At 38.3% G+C, this 17,783-nt stretch overlaps 1 protein-coding gene across 2 annotated transcripts in view; it reads left to right on the plus strand.

Moving 5' to 3' along the window:
• The window catches only part of CDK14 (cyclin dependent kinase 14), a 546,170-nt gene that overhangs the window by 229,279 nt on the left and 299,108 nt on the right, over positions 1 to 17,783 (plus strand). For both annotated transcript variants that reach the window (XM_021689620.1, XM_021689621.1), the window contains one exon: positions 3,612 to 3,706. In XM_021689620.1, the coding sequence (XP_021545295.1) occupies positions 3,612 to 3,706 (95 nt within the window). The remainder of the gene's footprint in view (positions 1 to 3,611; positions 3,707 to 17,783) is intronic.

The following is a 17,783-nucleotide window of genomic DNA, read 5'->3' on the forward strand; positions in this document are numbered from 1 at the left end:
GTCAGGAACAAACCATTTTTTCCCCAAGATGAATGATGGCAGAAATTCAATTTTCCTGAAATTGTAGGAAAAATGCCACAGGAAATGATGAGTGTGAAGACATTATTTTGAGAAATGAGCAACAATTTAGGTGTAAGTGGCGAGAGAAAAAAGGCGATGATGGGGCGGAGGTTGGGGGGCGCAGTTAAAAAAAAATCCCAAGGTAAAGGATCCTCAGGGCCCGGGATTCTTAATTTAGTGGAAGCTTCAGTACCTTTTTGGGGTTGTTGCTGATAAGGATAGATCCTTACTGAATTTGACAGGCTAAGGGGTTAACTTGAAAAATGAAATTGGACAAGATTACAAATCCTGTTGTATAATGTATTTCCAAAACTTGCCTCACAAAGCCAGATTGCTTTCATACAACATGGGATCGTTTAGGCCCTTGATTCATTTCACCTATCTGCGTCCTGTACCTGGTGGGTGTGAAGTCCCATACCTGTTCATCATTTTCAAATACTCTGTTGTGGTTTGAAGTATTGAACTCTGAGGATGAGTCTGCCTTGGAAGTTCAGTGCAGGCCAGGTGTCCTTTTTAAAATAAGCAAATGTGAAGTTGGTCCCCAGATTAATATCTGAAAGCTAGCTATTTAATAAAGTTTTAATTGTTTAAGACTGATGGGCCAGTTGAATAGTTAAAAGAAGGAGGATTATAAATTATTGGAATTAATGAGACAAAAGTCTATCATAAGTCTATATGATGGTTGTTCCTTCATAGTTCATGTACTGTGATTTTATTGTTGTAATTATTTTCCCATGTGTGCTAATTTACAGAGCTCCAGTAAAATAAACTTGTAGATGTTTTTACTGTAAGGTTTTTAGTGTATAAAACTAACTTGCCCATGGCAGGTCTATGTAGGACGGGAGAGGAGGCCTCACTATGTAGCCTGGACTTGTCTGGCCTTGGACTATACACTGTTGCTGATTGAGTTTCAGGGGGAGCACGCTTCTTGTTGTCTTCCAGTGTTGGAACCAGCTACACAAATTAGTTCTCTTTCTGGATGACTTCCTTTGGACCAAATATATGTTTATTAAAGTTTGTCTTGCAATTAAGGAACATAGTCTATGGTCCCGAAACAGTTTTGCCTGCAGAAGTCTACAGAAATTCATAGCAGTAATGGCGCCTGGGTGGCTCAGTCGTTAAGCGTCTGCCTTCGGCTCAGGTCATGATCCCAGGGTCCTGGGATCGAGTCCCACATCGGGCTCCCTGCTCCACAGGAAGCATACTTCTCCCTCTCCCTCTCCTCCTGCTTGTGTTCCCTCTCTTACTGCGTCTCTCTCTGTCAAATAAATAAATAAAATTTTAGCAATAACAATAGCTCTAATAAAACAACTGCTCACATTCATTGTGCTCATACTAGAATTTATCTATATGCTTTCTCTCTGCCTTTCTGGGGAATGCCCAGTGCAGCCCATCTTGCATGATGATTACCTATCTAAAATAGGATATATGATATATGTAATATCATTTTATTTGAGTAAAATATTAAATAATCTAGATTTGCTTTTTTTAAAGTATGTTAAAACATGGGTGCATTTCTTTATTTTTACTTTTTTAGTAGACTTTATTTTTTAATGCAGTTTTAGGCTCACAGAAAAATTGAGTGGCAAGTTCTCATATACTCCCTGCCTACCACCACCTACCTCCTCCCCACCTCTGCCCCTAAGCCTCCCCTACTATCAGCATCTCTCACCAGCATGGTACATTCCTTACAATTGATGAACCTACACTGACCATCACCGTCACCCAAAACCCAAGGTTTACATTAAGATTCATGCTTGGTGTTATAAATCTTTTTGTAAAGATGTGGGTGGTTTTGCAGTATTACTGGGTATCAAGAATTTGTCCAGGGCCACCAGTGCCAGTAACTAGGTTATTTTATGACTTTGGGAGAGCAAATAAAAGCACACATGACCCACATCTTTAAAAGCATTAGGAGATGCTGCAAGCCTATGGTTGCAGAGTGGTGCAAGGGAAGCTTCGGACAGGTTTAAGAGACTGTATAAAAGAGCAGAGGGGTATGGAGGACTTAGATGAAGCCCAGACAGAATCACTTCAGAAAGAGAAAACTGGGACTCCATGAGGTTCACAGCACTGACTACAGAAAAGATCGAAAGCGAGTAGGATTAGAAACTGTTGGCTGGAGGAGAGATTCACATATTTAGGGAAAGGATCGTACCCCTTGAAGTTGGCAGTGAAAGTAAAAAAGGAAAGAATAAGGAGAAATTAAGGATCCTGTAGAAATGAAAAAGAAACAGAACACCCCAAACTCTCTCCCTTTCTGCCACCAGCACCATCCATAATACCTACATAGAGGAGAGAACTGATGTAAGAGAGGACTCTCAAACTAAGAACACAGTCCCTTGAATGAATAAGACTAGAACAAGCACATCTATATAAAACTGCTGTAAAAATTCAGAAAATATAAAATAAATGCATTTCAAAAAACAACCATAAAATTAAAGAAAACTGTACACAACAAACTGTAATCTAAATTAAATTTTCTTATTCAGGCTCTTGGGTATATGAAACCTAAAAACCCCACCTTGAAGTGGTAATACAAAAGCTAAGAAGAAAAATGCACAAAAGCCAAAATGAAATGAGTTAATTGAACTCCTGGGAAATGTAGAAGAAAAGACAAAACTGAATCAGAAATGAAGACTAAGTTACAAGATGCTCAAGGGAAAATGGATTGAAATGTCAGATGGCCCAATATATTCATATTTACATTAGATGTAAATGGTCTAAATATCAGTTAAAAGTCGCAGGTTGACAGAATGGATTTAAAAAGCACATGACCCATTGATATGCTATTTATAAGAAACTTACATATTCAAATCTAACTATATTGGTAGGCTAAAAGAAAAAGTAAAAAGATACATCATCAAAACTAAGCTGGAGTGGTTATATTAATATCCATAAAACAGGCTTCAGAGCAAAGAAAATTACCAAAGACAGAGAGACATTATATATTTATAAAGGAGCCAGTTCACAAAGAAAACATAGGAATCCTAAATGTATATACAGTAAACATCACACACAAAGCAAAACACATAAAGCAAAAACTGGCGGAATTCAAATGAAGTTGACAAATCCCCAGTTACAGTTGGGGATGTCAACAACCCTCTCTTGGTCACTGATAGAACCATTTTTCAGAAAGCCGGCAAGTACAGAGAACTCAGCAACATCATCAACCAACAGAATCTAATTGGCGTTTATGGAACTCTCCACCCAATTTCAGCAGAATATATATTCCATATGTATGGCATGTATACCAAGATAAACCACATTCTGGGTAATGAAACAAACCTTAACAAATTTAAAACAATTGAAATCATACCAAGTATTTCCTCTGGCCATAATGGAATCTAACTAGAGTTTAACAGCAAATAACAGGTGAAATAACTGGGGGGGAGGGGCTTCATCTAAATGAAAACTCTCTTCCACTACCCTTGATTCTGAATAGTTATTGGCTTGGAAAATGGAAAAATAAATATCTCATCTGACAAAATGATAATGAAACATATCAGTTGATTATTATCCATCGTCTTTTTGTCTACTTTGTTTTACAGCTTCTCTCTTAAAAGGACTAAAACATGCTAACATAGTGCTGCTTCACGACATCATCCACACCAAGGAGACGCTGACACTTGTGTTTGAATATGTGGTGAGTAAAATAAGAATTCAGATTTTATAAACATAAATAAAAATCTTGTAGTATTTTGATGGAGTTTCGTATTTAAGTTGCTGTACCGAAGTATTTTATCTATTAAGTTTGTATAATTTTGAACAATCCAGAAAAATTTTAAACTGAATTTTCATCCGATATATTATCTATTAATAATCTATTTGTCACTGGATATGCTGTAACTTTTAGGTTTATCAAATAGGATTAAACAGCATGACAGTGATCACTCCATCAAAGGAAGTTCTTTTCCCTTTGGACTTACAACTTGGTTTCTCAGAAGCATTCTTACTAAGATTTTTTTTTTCCTTTTTGGATGGGTGGAGGAAAGCCTGATACTTACAATTTAGACTTCATAGTTTTCTCCCTCAGTTCGTATTTCAGCTATTAATTAAAACTTCCAATTTGCATAGCATACAATGTAATGATCTTACTGTGTTGAGAGTATTACTGCTAGAAGACTTGGACTTGAACTCATAATTAATCTTTCTCCGTTTCTCCTAGAAAAACATATGGTATTTATGTAGCACCACTTCAGCCTTTAACTGTGGAATCATGAGATGTAACCATGATAATTAACATCCCAATTTTCACAGATGGATCTGAGAACATGTAATTTATAAGATACAAATGACATTGGTGGAGACTTTTATTGAGGAGAGTAGCTATTGGTATTGTGAATGTATTAGGATCCCATTTTATAAATTACCACACTACTTTTTTAAAAAATTTGGAATAGGTTCCATGTTTTTTTAAAAAATATATAATAGAATGCATATTTGCAACATTTTTATCTTGCTAATGTCTGCCTACATCTGTTTATCATTTGAAAATTATTGTCTTATGAAGAAGCCATTTATCTTCTCTATTTACATATAAATGATAGATACATTTGAATAATATGGTAATGTGGCTACAAGGACAGCTAGAGCTGAGCAGTTGAATATATTACATGCTACCAAGAATGGATGCAGATTTGCACATCAATGCAAATATAATTTCTTTTGTTTAATCGGTGATTTTGGAGTCAATAATGTATTCAGTTGACTTAGAATTGGAATTTTTGTTTCATATTTACCAGTAGGTCTAGTTGCAATACTGCAATTAAATCTAGATTTTTCTTAGTATACTTGACTAACTTTTATGTTTTGTAGAAAAAAAGATTTCAAAAATGTACTTATTCCCTCCTCCAAAATTAGATGGTTAAGCTAGAAAGAAAAATAGTTTGGCCTCTAAAATCAGTAACGTTAATAGAGAAACTAACAGAATTAATATGAAAATATGTCCTTCAAGTCTTAAAAGAAAACTAAATATATTTGTGAGGCTAAAATCATTTGATGATTTTATATTCTGTGGAAGTGGCCACATGAAGGAAATTCACTGTTCTAAAATATTTGCTAACTGATTAAGACTGACTTTTAAACATGTCCTGTAATATTTGCTAACTGATTAAGACTGACTGTTAAATAATCACTCTTCTTTGTGTGAGTGAAATTTCCCCTGGTCCCAATTCTTGTGGAGCCATCCCAGGTCAATCAGCCACATAATAGTGTGGACATCAGCAGTACTTTCAGGCAACGTTTTATTCCCAACTTCTCTGAGGGAGTCTAGACGTAGCTTAACCTATTGTCTCTTTGAGAATGAGGCAAGCTCGCATCATTCATGGTTTAGGACTGCCCTGCCTTGCCTCTCCTTGGGTCCCCCACTCTATCTTTATTTCCTCACCTCCCCATTGTTCCTGCCTTCCTCTTTTCCATCTAACCCTTGTCTTTTTCTGGTCTTTTTATCTCTTGTCCTTTTGTTCTCTCTGGTGGAGTACTTTTTGTTGCTACAACTAAAGTTTGCTTGGGTTTTGTTTAAGTAAAATGTTTGAATGGATCTCTGAAATCAGAGTTGGGGTGGGGGGTGGGGAAGAGTTCCAGGCTGTAGAAATAGCTTACAAGAGTCTTCTGAGTTAGAGTTGGGGAGGTGTGGACTCCTTGGCAGTATTAGTGTGACCATGTGGCAATTGCTCAGTATAAAAATAACTCCCCAGAATATTTCCTAAAATTTTAATTTTTTTTATACTGCTTTTTCATTGCTTGTTGTTTGTACATCTACTGATACCTTGAGGAAGATTAAGGCTCCTACATATTTTAATGGATTAACCAGATTGCTTTCCTCACAGTATCTGGCAGAAATAAATTCTGCTTTTTTCTTGTATGTTTCATAGTGATGGAAAGGCAATAAAAATTTCAAAGCATGAAATGCCTTGGGAATTAGAGCAGATCTAGGTGAGGGACATAGGGTAGGAAATCAGAGGGCACTGTGGGCTTGGCATGATGAGTGGTGGATCAGAAAAGGAGGTGAAAGTTATGACCACAATACTAGAAATCAGTAACTAAAATTTATTTATTGTTTTATGCTGAGCATTCTGCTGGGGGCTTTACACTCATTACCATTTTTGATGTTCTCAGTGGCCTCCTGGAACTATGAATGTCACTTTACAAAGGAAAAGAAAACTAAGGATTAGGGAGATTAGGTACTTACCCAGACCCATTTTACTCTGGTTCCCAATTGTAACGTTGTATCTCCCACTTATTTTTACAACTGTAGTTAGATTGAGCCTTTGGTCAGAAGAGGAAAAGGAAATTTTCTTCTTTCTTTCCACCACCCTCCCTTACTCTGCTCTTAAAATCCTGAGTACAGTTAAATCCTGAATCGGTTAAACTGCTTTGTTCTTTAAATAAGTGTTGTGGACTGGTCAAAAGCCTCATCATTTAAGATTTTATTTTAATTATGAAATGTTTTTAAGTTTCCATAAAGCAAACTTATAATTACAGTATTGCCCCCTGTATATCACTGGGATCTACTTAAACACACGCACACGCACACAGAACCTTGTTGTTTAGCAAGCCCTGAAATCAATATCAAACACCTTAATGTGCAGTTTCCTAAACTTAGTGATTATATTGCCACATTTCAAAATTGTTAACATCAAAGTTGTTTTCTAAAAAAGGTTGATTTTATAGTTCCATGTAATTAATAATACCCTTTTTTTGACGAAGGGGAATAAGTAAGTTAAAAAGTGTAAGACAGGAGCGCCTGGGAGGCTCAGTGGGTTAAGCGTCTGCCTTCAGCTCAGGTCATGATCCCAGGGTCCTGGGATCGAGCCCCGCATCGGGCTCCCTGCTCGGCGGGGAGTCGGCTTCTTCCTCTGCCTCCCTCTCCCCTTGTTCCTGCTGTCTCTCTCTCAAATAAATAAAATCTTTAAAAATAAATAAAGTAAAATAAAAGTGTAAGAAAAATACACCGTGCCCATTGAAACCCTAGGTATGAAAGAAAAGTAAAATAACTTAAGATTCACTAGGCACTACTGGATTTTTTCTTTGGATTTTAGTTACGTGTTCAAGGCTTTTTTTAAGGTTCCTATGTAATTTGAGTTCCACCCAGTGAAACACTCTTATTTATTTATTTATTTTATTATTTTTTAATTTAAATTTTGATAGTTAACATATAATAACATTCTTCTTTATGATCATATACATACTGCATAAAAACATTTCTGATCTTTGCTTTAAAAGAGAACTTGAAGTCCAGCTGCTTTGTGTTAGTCCCACAGATGATATTGCAGGTTACACAAAAGCCTTGGGAGGACCAGAATAATGAAATAAGTGATGAACAGTTAGTGATGTGGAAGAGCACTGGAAGATTTCAATGACTTTGGAGGTCATTATTAAAACTCTTCAGTGGATAATAGGATACTGCTAGTATACACTGTCTCTGCAGTACTGTGGAAAGTTCCTAAAATGTCTGAAATTTAGATTCTTATACACTTTCAAAGTGTGTAGATATAATCCGTGAGCTGCAAGGTTGGGGACACGCTGGAAAATGTGCGGCTCAGTTTGCTCCTGTTTTCAGTCCTGTCTTCCTGCCATTGTTGTCCAATGTGAAGGAGCATTTTTAACCAAGGAATGAGTCAGTTAGCTTGAAAAATATATCTGGTTTCACAGTGGTTTAAGACATTGTTATAGCTGCCCTTTTTCCTACATGGGTTTGAGTGTTGGCAGAGAAATACTATAGAAAATAGTGAAAGTGCTAACAATTTTTTTCTACTTAAAGAAAGTTAAGCAATTTAGTTTTTTTTCCCCTTTTCTTTCCTTTTTTGGCCAAAGACAAATTAGTGCCACATTAACCTATTTAACATCATGCTGAAAAATTTAAAACATGTGATTATGTAAATATATATTACCATTAAAGCACATAACTATTCTGTTCTGGTTTTTATTACATGAGATCAAAGTATGTGTAGCAGAACTCTCCATTGCACATTTAATTATTATGTATAAGAAAAAAAACAACAACCCTATAGCTTATGATATTCACTGGAGCACTCATTTTATTTCTTCTGCTGTGGGGCAAACTAGTAAAATAGTCAAACTAATGTGCAACATTATGTAAAAAAAAAAATCTATACTACATATGAAAAAAAGCTGTGTCTCCAAAAATCATGTGAAGTGATTTATGAATCACCAAAATTCATGTAAGTTATTTTTTTTTTTTTAAAGATTTTACTTATTTGAGAAAGAGAGCACAAGCGGGGCGAGGGGCAAAGGGAGAAGCAGACTCCCTGCTGAGCACGGATCCGGATGTGGGGCTCGACCCAGGGACTCGACTCTCGGGGACCTGATTCCCAGACTCCATCCCCGGCCTCCGGGATCATGACCTGAGCCGAAGGCAGACACAACCTACTGAGCCACCCAGGCGCCCCTATTTTTATAGTAATTTTATTCTACAAAGCCCTCTCTCATACACATTATTCCATCAGATTCTGTCTTTCGCCCTTTGAGGTACATAAGGCATATATTATTGTTGCCCAGTTTTGTTTGTTACCCAGTTTTTATCGAAGAGGAAAAATAATGCTTAGAGAATTTAAAGTGAAATCACTCAGTTAAGTTAAAAGGGTAAAGACAAGACTTCTGTGCCCAGATCCTTGTTATCCTCTCTCACCTTGACGGCTAGTGTTGGGATGAAGACCCGTCTTCAGAGTTTTATATGATGGTCTGAGGTGTGTGTGATGTTCAATATGGGACTGGCAGCTGAAAGTTATGTTCTTTCTTTGCTCCCTGCCACACAATTTACCTCATTATTTGGTTTCTCTGCCTCATACATTTTGATTTCTAAGTCTATGAGGAATGCTTTAATTTGCATGATTTTAAGCCACATCTGTTCTAAAAAACTGTAGCTCTCCATCAGGATTCTGATTTCCAGATTAAACTCTCCTGGGGCAATGGCACATTTTTCTGCTTCCTGTGAGATGAAATACATGTGCACATGTAGAGGCACATACAGCTGTAAATGGGGGTGATCAGGGGCAGCCTCACTGAGAAGGTGAGGGATATTCATGTAAAAAATCTGAAGGAGGTGAAGGAGGAACACACAGGTATTTGAGGCACGTGGTGGAATTCAGGATATATTTTCAAGGCTGGGCTGATAGCATTTGATGTGGGGTTTGACAGATGAAGAGGAGTCAGGGATGACCCCCCAAGGATTTGGACTTGAGCAACTATGATAGTGGAGCTGCGTGAGGAAAGATAGGGCAGAGTGCAGGAGGAGCAGAGTGGGGAAGACGTGACTCAGATTTAAATGGGTTAAAGTTGACATGCACCTTGTATGTGCAAATGGACATGTCACAAGGCAGTTGGATGCATGAGTCTAGAATTTAGGAAAGAGATCCAGGGTAGACATTTGGAAGTTGTCTGGGTTGTCGATATTGTTTGACAAGGGGGTTATATGGGATCACCAGGTGTGGTAATTGTTACCTTGGTGGTCCTCAATGAACCATGCCTTTGTATACTCACCCCCTTGTGCAGTCCTTACCCCTTAATCAAGGTGGGGCTTTTGGTTGCTCTAACCAATGAGCAACATGGTGGAAGTGACACTCCGCCAGTTGTGGTCCTGACAGTTTCTCTTTTGCAATCTTGAGCATCCTGACCAGGATGTGTTAGAATTCCAGTTGTCTTGCTGAAGAGGCCATGTGGCGAGGGAAAGGCCGCAGAGGACGTGGAAGAGAACAGAGAACCTGGAACACAGTGTAGAGTTGGGCTCCATGTATCGGACCCCAGCCAAGCCATTTGCCCAGCCTAGCTAAGTGCCAGACGTATGACGGGAGAAGCCATCTTGGGGAGGAGGGAGAGTGGCGCATTCTGGGCTCACAAGTATCACCTGGCACCAAGGGCCGTTATCCCTGATATGCCTTCTCTGAATTTGCAACCCAAGAATTGTGAGAAATAATAACATGGTCATTGTTTTAAGCCATCCAGCATAGGGTTGGTTTGTTGTACGCAGTCAATAACTAAAACAGCCTATGAGTGAATGAACGCAGAAAATGGAAAGGAATTTTATGGACTGACCCCTGGGGCATTTCACCATCAAGGGTCACAGTGATAAGGAACTATCAACAAAGGGTACTGAGAAGAAAACACCAGTGAGAAAGGAGACTGTTCATGAATTCAGAGGAAGCGGTTTCATCGGAGACTGAGCGCAAGAGCAGAGCAAGTGCCTCTCCAGTGCCTAGCCCAGTGTCTGGCGCATAGTAGGTGCTCAGCAACTCTGTTTTCTGGGAGGGAGGGAGTGACATTTGAAGCAGGAAGAACAAGAGATTATAGTAGTGTCACCATCTAAGGCAAACAACCGAGAGAAAGCGGAACTAAGTCACGTTTTAAAATTTTTTCTTTATCTATTTATCTACATCCATCTTTAGTTTCCATCGACAGTCTTTAGTTTTTTTCTCTGAAAGCAAATATTCTTCCAAGCAGAAGGTGCAGAGCAGATCTGCCTCCACAGCAATTAGAGCAGGCCTCGGACAACGGGACAGTCAGAAACTACCTCGTTGTGTCAAAAGGAATTAAAGGGCCTGGCTGCTCTGAATAAATGTACCTGTCCGAGTTCTCTCTTGCCAGCAACAGAAATTCTCTTTGGATGAATTAAACAGACGAGTTTATTGAGAGGATATTATGTGGCTGACAGACCTGCTGGGAAGACTTTAGAAACCGGCAGGAACCGTGTAAAGCTGACGACCCAGACCGGAGCCAAAACCATGCCACGGAACCGGCCATGGAGCACCCTGCTGCCCCCAGGAGTGTCGGCTCCAGACACTGTCTCTTACCTCACTGTCCTGAACACCCCAGTGACTGGAGGTTATTACCTCTGCCGATGATGTCAAAATTGCATTGATGTTCTCCCTGCTTCTTCAGGTTGCGTTAGCTCCTACCGCAGTTTGGTTTGGTCGTGTGTGGTAGGTGACGCTAGGTCACATGCTCAAGTTTTGACTGCACAGTCACCTGAGAGAGCGGCCTTTTGGCTTTTGCAATAGCAGCGGGGCCTTGCCTTCCACCAAAATGCATAAAGCAGGGGATTTTCACAACACGGGGAGTACGGTCAGATTTAGAACACACTTTGCTCAGTTCCCTGCTCTTCCCAATCCCCTCGTCCCAAAAAACACCTCATGAACATCCACTGGAATGAGTTCATTGTGTAGCCCCAGATAAATTACATCTAGAATGTGAAAAAAAGTGCCCGTAGTGTATTAATAGAACTGTCGTCTATAATCTTTGAAAAATCAAGAATGAAGGTAAGCAGAAGTAATGCTGGTTTTTAAAAGGTGGGGGGGGGGGGGGGGCCTGGGTGGCTCAGTTGGTTAAGTGTCTGCCTTCAGCTCAGGTCATGATCCCAGAGTCCTGAGATCAAGTCCCACATCGGGCTCCTTCCTCAGCAGGGAGCCTGCTTCTTCCTCTGTCTGCCACTCCCCCTGCTTGTGCTCTCTCTCTCTGACAAATAAATAAATAAAATCTTTAAAAAATTTTTAAAAAAATTAAAAAACAAAAATAAAAGGTGGTGGGAAACAAACCTGAATCTATGGACACAATAAGCACATGATAGAATGTTAGTGAAATTCAAAACTAGATCTTTGGACATTAAAGTCTAATAATCTTCATTCCCTTTTAGTAAGTAACAGTGTTATTACTTGATTTCAGCAAAGCTTGTGCCAGGGGCTCTCATGACATTCTTAGATAAAATTGAAATCCAGTTGTCACAAGATTATTATTCTTTCTGTTTATTGCTGGATGAACAACTTTACCCAAAGCCTATTGATTAATGAATTGACATTAGGGTAGAGAAAAGTTTATCAGGGTATGCTGGAGGGCATTGTCTTTGACCTTGTCCTGTTTGATATTTTTATTAATGACTTAGATGAAGACATGGTGATGGTGTGCTTGACCTATTTGTGTGTGTCATAGCTGGGAGCTATAATTAACACTTGGGGTGATGGAATCAGGGCTCAAAAAGAATCTGATGAAATGATGAATGGAAACTACAGGGTGAATTGCAGTGGGACAAATAAAACAATGTGGTTAAGAGAAAAAAAAAAAAAAAAAATATAATATTTTAGTCTAATATGTGTTTTGTGCTTTGGTACCAAGCCCAAACTCATATGGAAAAACAGGGTGGAGGAAAATTAACTTCAAAATGCAGTTAATTTCATATGAAAAAGACTAGTAATTTCTTTGGTTCAATGAACTGAAGCAAACAGGAATATGCACCTAGGAGTATGTCTGTGAACCATGTGCAACATGGAAACAGTGACTTATTCAGGAGGATTAGATGTACTAGAGAGTAGAGAAAAGGTAATGTGTGTATTCCAGACAGGACAAGAAAGCCAAGCGTGGGAGTTCTGGGGAGGCTAATTTTGGCTTAATCCTGGGAAAGATATTCAAATGTTTTGTGTTACTTATAAATTAAATGCAATGTCTTGAAGTGTAATGAATGTCTTATCGCTAAAGTATTCAAGTAGAGCGTAGGTTGATCCACATCAGAAATTCTGTAGGGAGGGTTCCTGACCTCTACTCTATGCAAGGGATTGAAATATGTAATTTAGTATGTTATTTCATGTTGTCCCAACCAAAACCATGAAGTAGGTGGAAGGTTCCTCCATTTTGCAGATGAGGAAATTCATGCTAAGATGTCAGATACTCCATGTATGCCCTGTCCAGTGGCAGCATGGTATCATCTCCTGTGTCAAGTGTGAATCCAGGTGACTCCAACTTTACATAGCAAAGGACTGACTAAGGTTTTGCAACTGTTAGGTGAACTCATTTCATTTGGCATAATTTTTAGAAGCAGAAACACAACTTGTTATGGTCATTCACTTATTCATTCATTCATTCATTCATTCGTTTGTTTTCTCCTCCAACATATAGGAACTGTCTTCCAGGGATTATCCTTGAGCTCTAGAGATACAAATATAAAACCGTTGCTTTTAAAGAGGTTGAAGTCCTGTGGAGGACTGTGATCTTAGGCTAGACAGTGTCTGTGTGCCATTTGGGTTATAAGCTGCTGTCACAGGTCTTCCTGTGCCATGGGACTGGAACACATTTGTGTTTTAGTGAAAACAGCGAGAAAACCGGATTTGACTTACTGAAGAATTTCTTTATGGAAGAATTTCAAGGATGTTTTAGTTTCATGTATGGAGAACTAGTTATGCAGTGTCATAGTGTGATCCTATATTCTGAAGGGGGCTGGGTTGTCATTCAGATCCAAGTACCAAACATGAACAGATGTAAGCATTGTGGATGACTGAATGTGCAGGCGGCGTAAATAGAAGAATTCTGAAGCAGAAGGAGAGACTAAAGAGAAACAAACTTGCTTTCAATCAGTGCTCTGTTATAAACTTCTCATTTTGTCTAATTGGTAGGACAAAGTCAATTAACTTCTTTGCTGTCCTTTACCCTAATGGCTTTTACTCATCTGACAAGGAACCCTGGTCTCTTTTAGTCATTTTCCATTGTATTTGTTCACTTACTATGTTGGGTGCTGGGATTTTAGTTTATTTTTTCTGTTTACATCATACCTATCTTCTCTGTGTTCTAGTTTTATTTCATATAGTTGCCATCCTTATTAGGAAGTCCTAATCATAGTTCAGGATTTTAACTCGCATGATTTAAGATAGAAGTGTATCTGGTCTCTTAACTGTTGCTATAGTAAACCCCTGATTATCCACAAAAACACACAGTTTTGAGTACATTCCTGTAAATGAGACTGCTTTAATGAGAACACGCTCTGCCTCTGTGGGCTCTTTAAATTCTTAATTATTTTTCTTTAATTTTGAATTTCATCATTTAAGCTATAGACATGTAATTGGGAAGCTGGAATAATGTGTGATATTTGAAGAGAGTACATTGGTAGAAGCAGATCATAGGGAAGGTAAGAACAAAAGTAAAAAGAGAATTCCTTTAGAAAGGAAAGAACATACTTTGCATATTAATTGTTTGGATTTTTTTCCTCGCAGGAATTATTTCCATATTTCTTAAGTCAAGAAAACAGTAATCTTGGTACAACTGAGCATGTTTCAGGGGACAGGTGGAGGCCCTAGAGTGATGCATTAAATGTAGTAAGACTGACAGTAATGATCAGCTTGGAGAAATTAGAGAAACGTTCCAGTTTAGGTGCTAAAGTTGCTGTCTGATGAAAGTACCCGAGATCAGGATAAGAGGATCAATAATTCCAATTACCTTCATATTATGTTTGATTAGGCCATGAAGTGATTGAAGAAAAAAATCATTAGCAAATTTATCTCTAAGTGAGAAAGTATACATTATTATACATCATACAAAATGGGGTGTCTGCAGCTTCTCACCAGTTTTCAGAATCAGTAACTTGAGAAATACATTGCAGTATAATGCCCATTCAGGATTTTCTTTCCTTTTATTGTTGTTAGTGTTATTGTTGCTCTTCCTATTTCGTGCATTTCAAGAACAATTTAATTAACATCATATAATGTTTTAGTCTAATATGTGTTTTGTGCTTTGGTAAAGGGATGTTAAACCCACTCCAGGTTTAAATCATTTTTGTTGATGTGATGGTTGTTTTTATGTGAGTTACACATCATACGCATATAAAGAGTCAAGTAGTTTCATGGTCTGCTATGAAAAACAGCAGTTTTTTACTTTCCAATCTTTTAGGTGATTCGTTTGGATTTTCCTCTGAAAATCTAATAAGACTTTCTTTTATTACCACCTCTTGTCACCTTTTGGCATCATCCATTGACTCCTATGGTGGAAAACCTGAATTTAGTGGGGTTTTTTTCATTATTCCATTTTTAACAAGTGAACACATCCTATTCTGCCGTCCTCCCATCCTCTCATCCTCTTAGTGTAGATGTATTATAATTTTGATTAGATCAGAAGTTCGGTATTAACATTATTATGTCAATACAAATCTTGTTTGTAGCTGAGGCATATAGTATACTTTTCCTCTTCAGTTCAACTTTTGGTTTCCCTGAAATTAATAACAGTTTCCAATTTTCCATTTCTACCATTAATTTAAGGCCTTCTCAAGCGTCTGCCTGGTGCATCTCCCTTCTCTGGCTTCATGGGATGCCTTCTGCTCTCTCCTGAGGTGGAGCTTCTTCTCTCTCCATCTCATGTTGTTTTATTTTGGGGGAACAGTTTCTAGTAGCTTTCTGGGAAAGAGTGTGTGGAAGATTTTTTTTAGATATTGCATTTCTGAAAATATCTTTATCCTGAGCTCATGCTTGATTGACATTTTGACTAGATACAGAATTCTTGGTTGGAAATAATTTCATTAGAATTTCAATTGGATTGCTCTGTTGTTGTCTAGTTTCCATTGTTTCTGTTGAAATGGTTTTCTTTATTTCCAGTGTTCTGAAGTTTAACGATGAAACAAAAAATAGACCAGGATGCCAGCTTTATTTTCATTTGCACCTTTTCAATCTGGACATTCCTGTCTTTACATTCTTCTTCTTCTTTTTTTTAAACAGTTTTATTGAGATGCAGTTCCCATAACAGAATTCACTCTTTTCAAGTGTCTACCTCAGTTGTTTTTAGCATATTCACAGAATTTTGGGAACCATCATGACTATCTGATTTAAGAAAATTATGTCACCCTAACCAGAAGCTCCCCTACCCATTAGCGGTCACTTTGAATTCTCTACCTTTCCAACCCCTGGGGAACACTAATCAACTTTGTGTCTCAATGGATTTTCCTGGACTTCCTTATAAATGGAATCATTACTATGTGACTTCTTTTTTTTTTAAGATTTTATTTATTTATTTGACAGAGAGAGACACAGCGAGAGAGGGAACACAAGCAAGGGGAGTGGGAGAGGGAGAAGCAGGCTTCCCGCAGAGCAGGGAGCCCGATGCGGGGCTCGATCCCAGCACCCTGGGATCGTGACCTGAGCCGAAGGCAGACGCTCAACGACTGAGCCACCCAGGCGCCCCTACAATGTGACTTCTTGTGATAGGCTTCTTTCACCTCACATTATGTGTTTGAAGTTCATCCATGCTTTAGAGCATATAGCAGTACTTTTTTTTTTAATGTAATATTCCATGGTATGGATATACCACACCAGTCATCCGATGACTCTATCTTTAAGTTTTTGAGACTGTCAAACTGTTTTTCAGAGTGAATGCCCCATTTTATGATCTAACCAATGGGGTTTGGGGGTTCCAGTTTTCCACACCCTCAGCAATACTTTTTGTCTGTTTTTTTTTACATTACAAGTGGATATTTGATGGTTTCTTGTTGTCATTCTTTGAATTTGCCTCCCAACTAATGATGTTGAGCATTTTTTAGTGCACATATGTCCTTCTGTTTCAAGACATGATCTTAAATTATTTTGTTGTGATTTCCTCCTTTCATTTACGTGTTTTTCTTTGGATCTTTTATTATTTAAATGTTGAACCTCCTGTATTGCTTTTCTAATTTTCTTGTCTTTTCTTTCCTATTTTTCTAATTATTTTTCCTTTAGCCCAGCCTTAAGGGACATTTTCTCAACTTACTGTTTCATCTCTGCTGTTGAGGTTTTTGCATTTTAATATTATTTCTGAGATACCTTTTTGTTCTCAGAATATTCCATTTTATAATATTCTTATCTTGTTTCAAGGTTGCAGTATCTTTTCTTACCTCCTGAAGTATTAATAATAGTCTTTTTTTTTTTTTTTAAGTTTTTCTAACAGTATTTTCTCTGTTTCTACCAAGCTGCTACTGTTTTTCTTTTCGTTTGTTCTGGTCTCTGGCGTAAATATTAGAGGCGTTGGTTTGATAGCTGGGGTTTCTTGGCTGTCTTACTTAAAGATGGCACAGTAACAACCTTAAAGATGGAAGCTTCAAGATGCAGGCAGCTGGTTCTCCATTCGTTTCAGTGTAGGAACCAGCCAAGCCAGTTTGCTGAGAAATCCTTGATACTAGTATCCATCTTGTCCTGCAGTGCTCAGAGATTCCCAGTGAAGATTCTTCTGAATTCCTGCCTGGAGGGTAGAGGCCTAGCTGTTCTGGAAGCAGAGTGGGGTATAGGACCCCCCGGTAATTATCCTGTTTCAGGATGGTATCCCTGTCCCTAACTGGTTGAGTGTTCCAGTTCAGATGCTCTGTTTTACCCTCTCTAGGTTTGAGAGGCACTTCTATATGTAAGCAGAGTGGGAAAGGCATCTAAAGATTAAATAACTACTGAAAAGACTTTCAACCAACCTCTCTTCCACACTTTAGACCACCTCATATAGACCTGTTCCTTCCCACGTCCTGTGCTACCAACCCTGAGCCTTTTGGTTGTTCTGTTTATAAATAGGGCCGCTTCTAGGCTTTCCCCTCTGCCAGGTTAATAAATAATTTGTTTGTTTGTTTGTGTTTTGCTGCTAAACGTGCTACCGTCTGTTTTGGAGCTTCTAAAATTGGGTGTGGGATTCAAGAAGGTGCAAAGTAGGTGTATATGTTCAGTTTTCCATCTTTACCTTGGAATCTCATCAGTTCTTAATAAGTTTAAATATGAGCAAATGCTCGAGCCTGTCATTGTGTAAACCACTGTGTAATTAGATCATTTTTTCACATTGATGATTGTGAAGCATATAAATCTTTGCTATTTATCAATTGTCAGAGTTCATCAAATGTGACAAGGCTAGTGGGGGCATGGGTTAGCCTGGTGATGGGTATTAAGGAGGTCACATACTGCATGGAGCCCTGGGTGTTACACACAAACAATGAATCATGGAACACTACATCA

Source organism: Neomonachus schauinslandi, chromosome 12, assembly GCF_002201575.2.
Source record: "Neomonachus schauinslandi chromosome 12, ASM220157v2, whole genome shotgun sequence".
Lineage (NCBI taxonomy): Eukaryota > Metazoa > Chordata > Mammalia > Carnivora > Phocidae > Neomonachus > Neomonachus schauinslandi.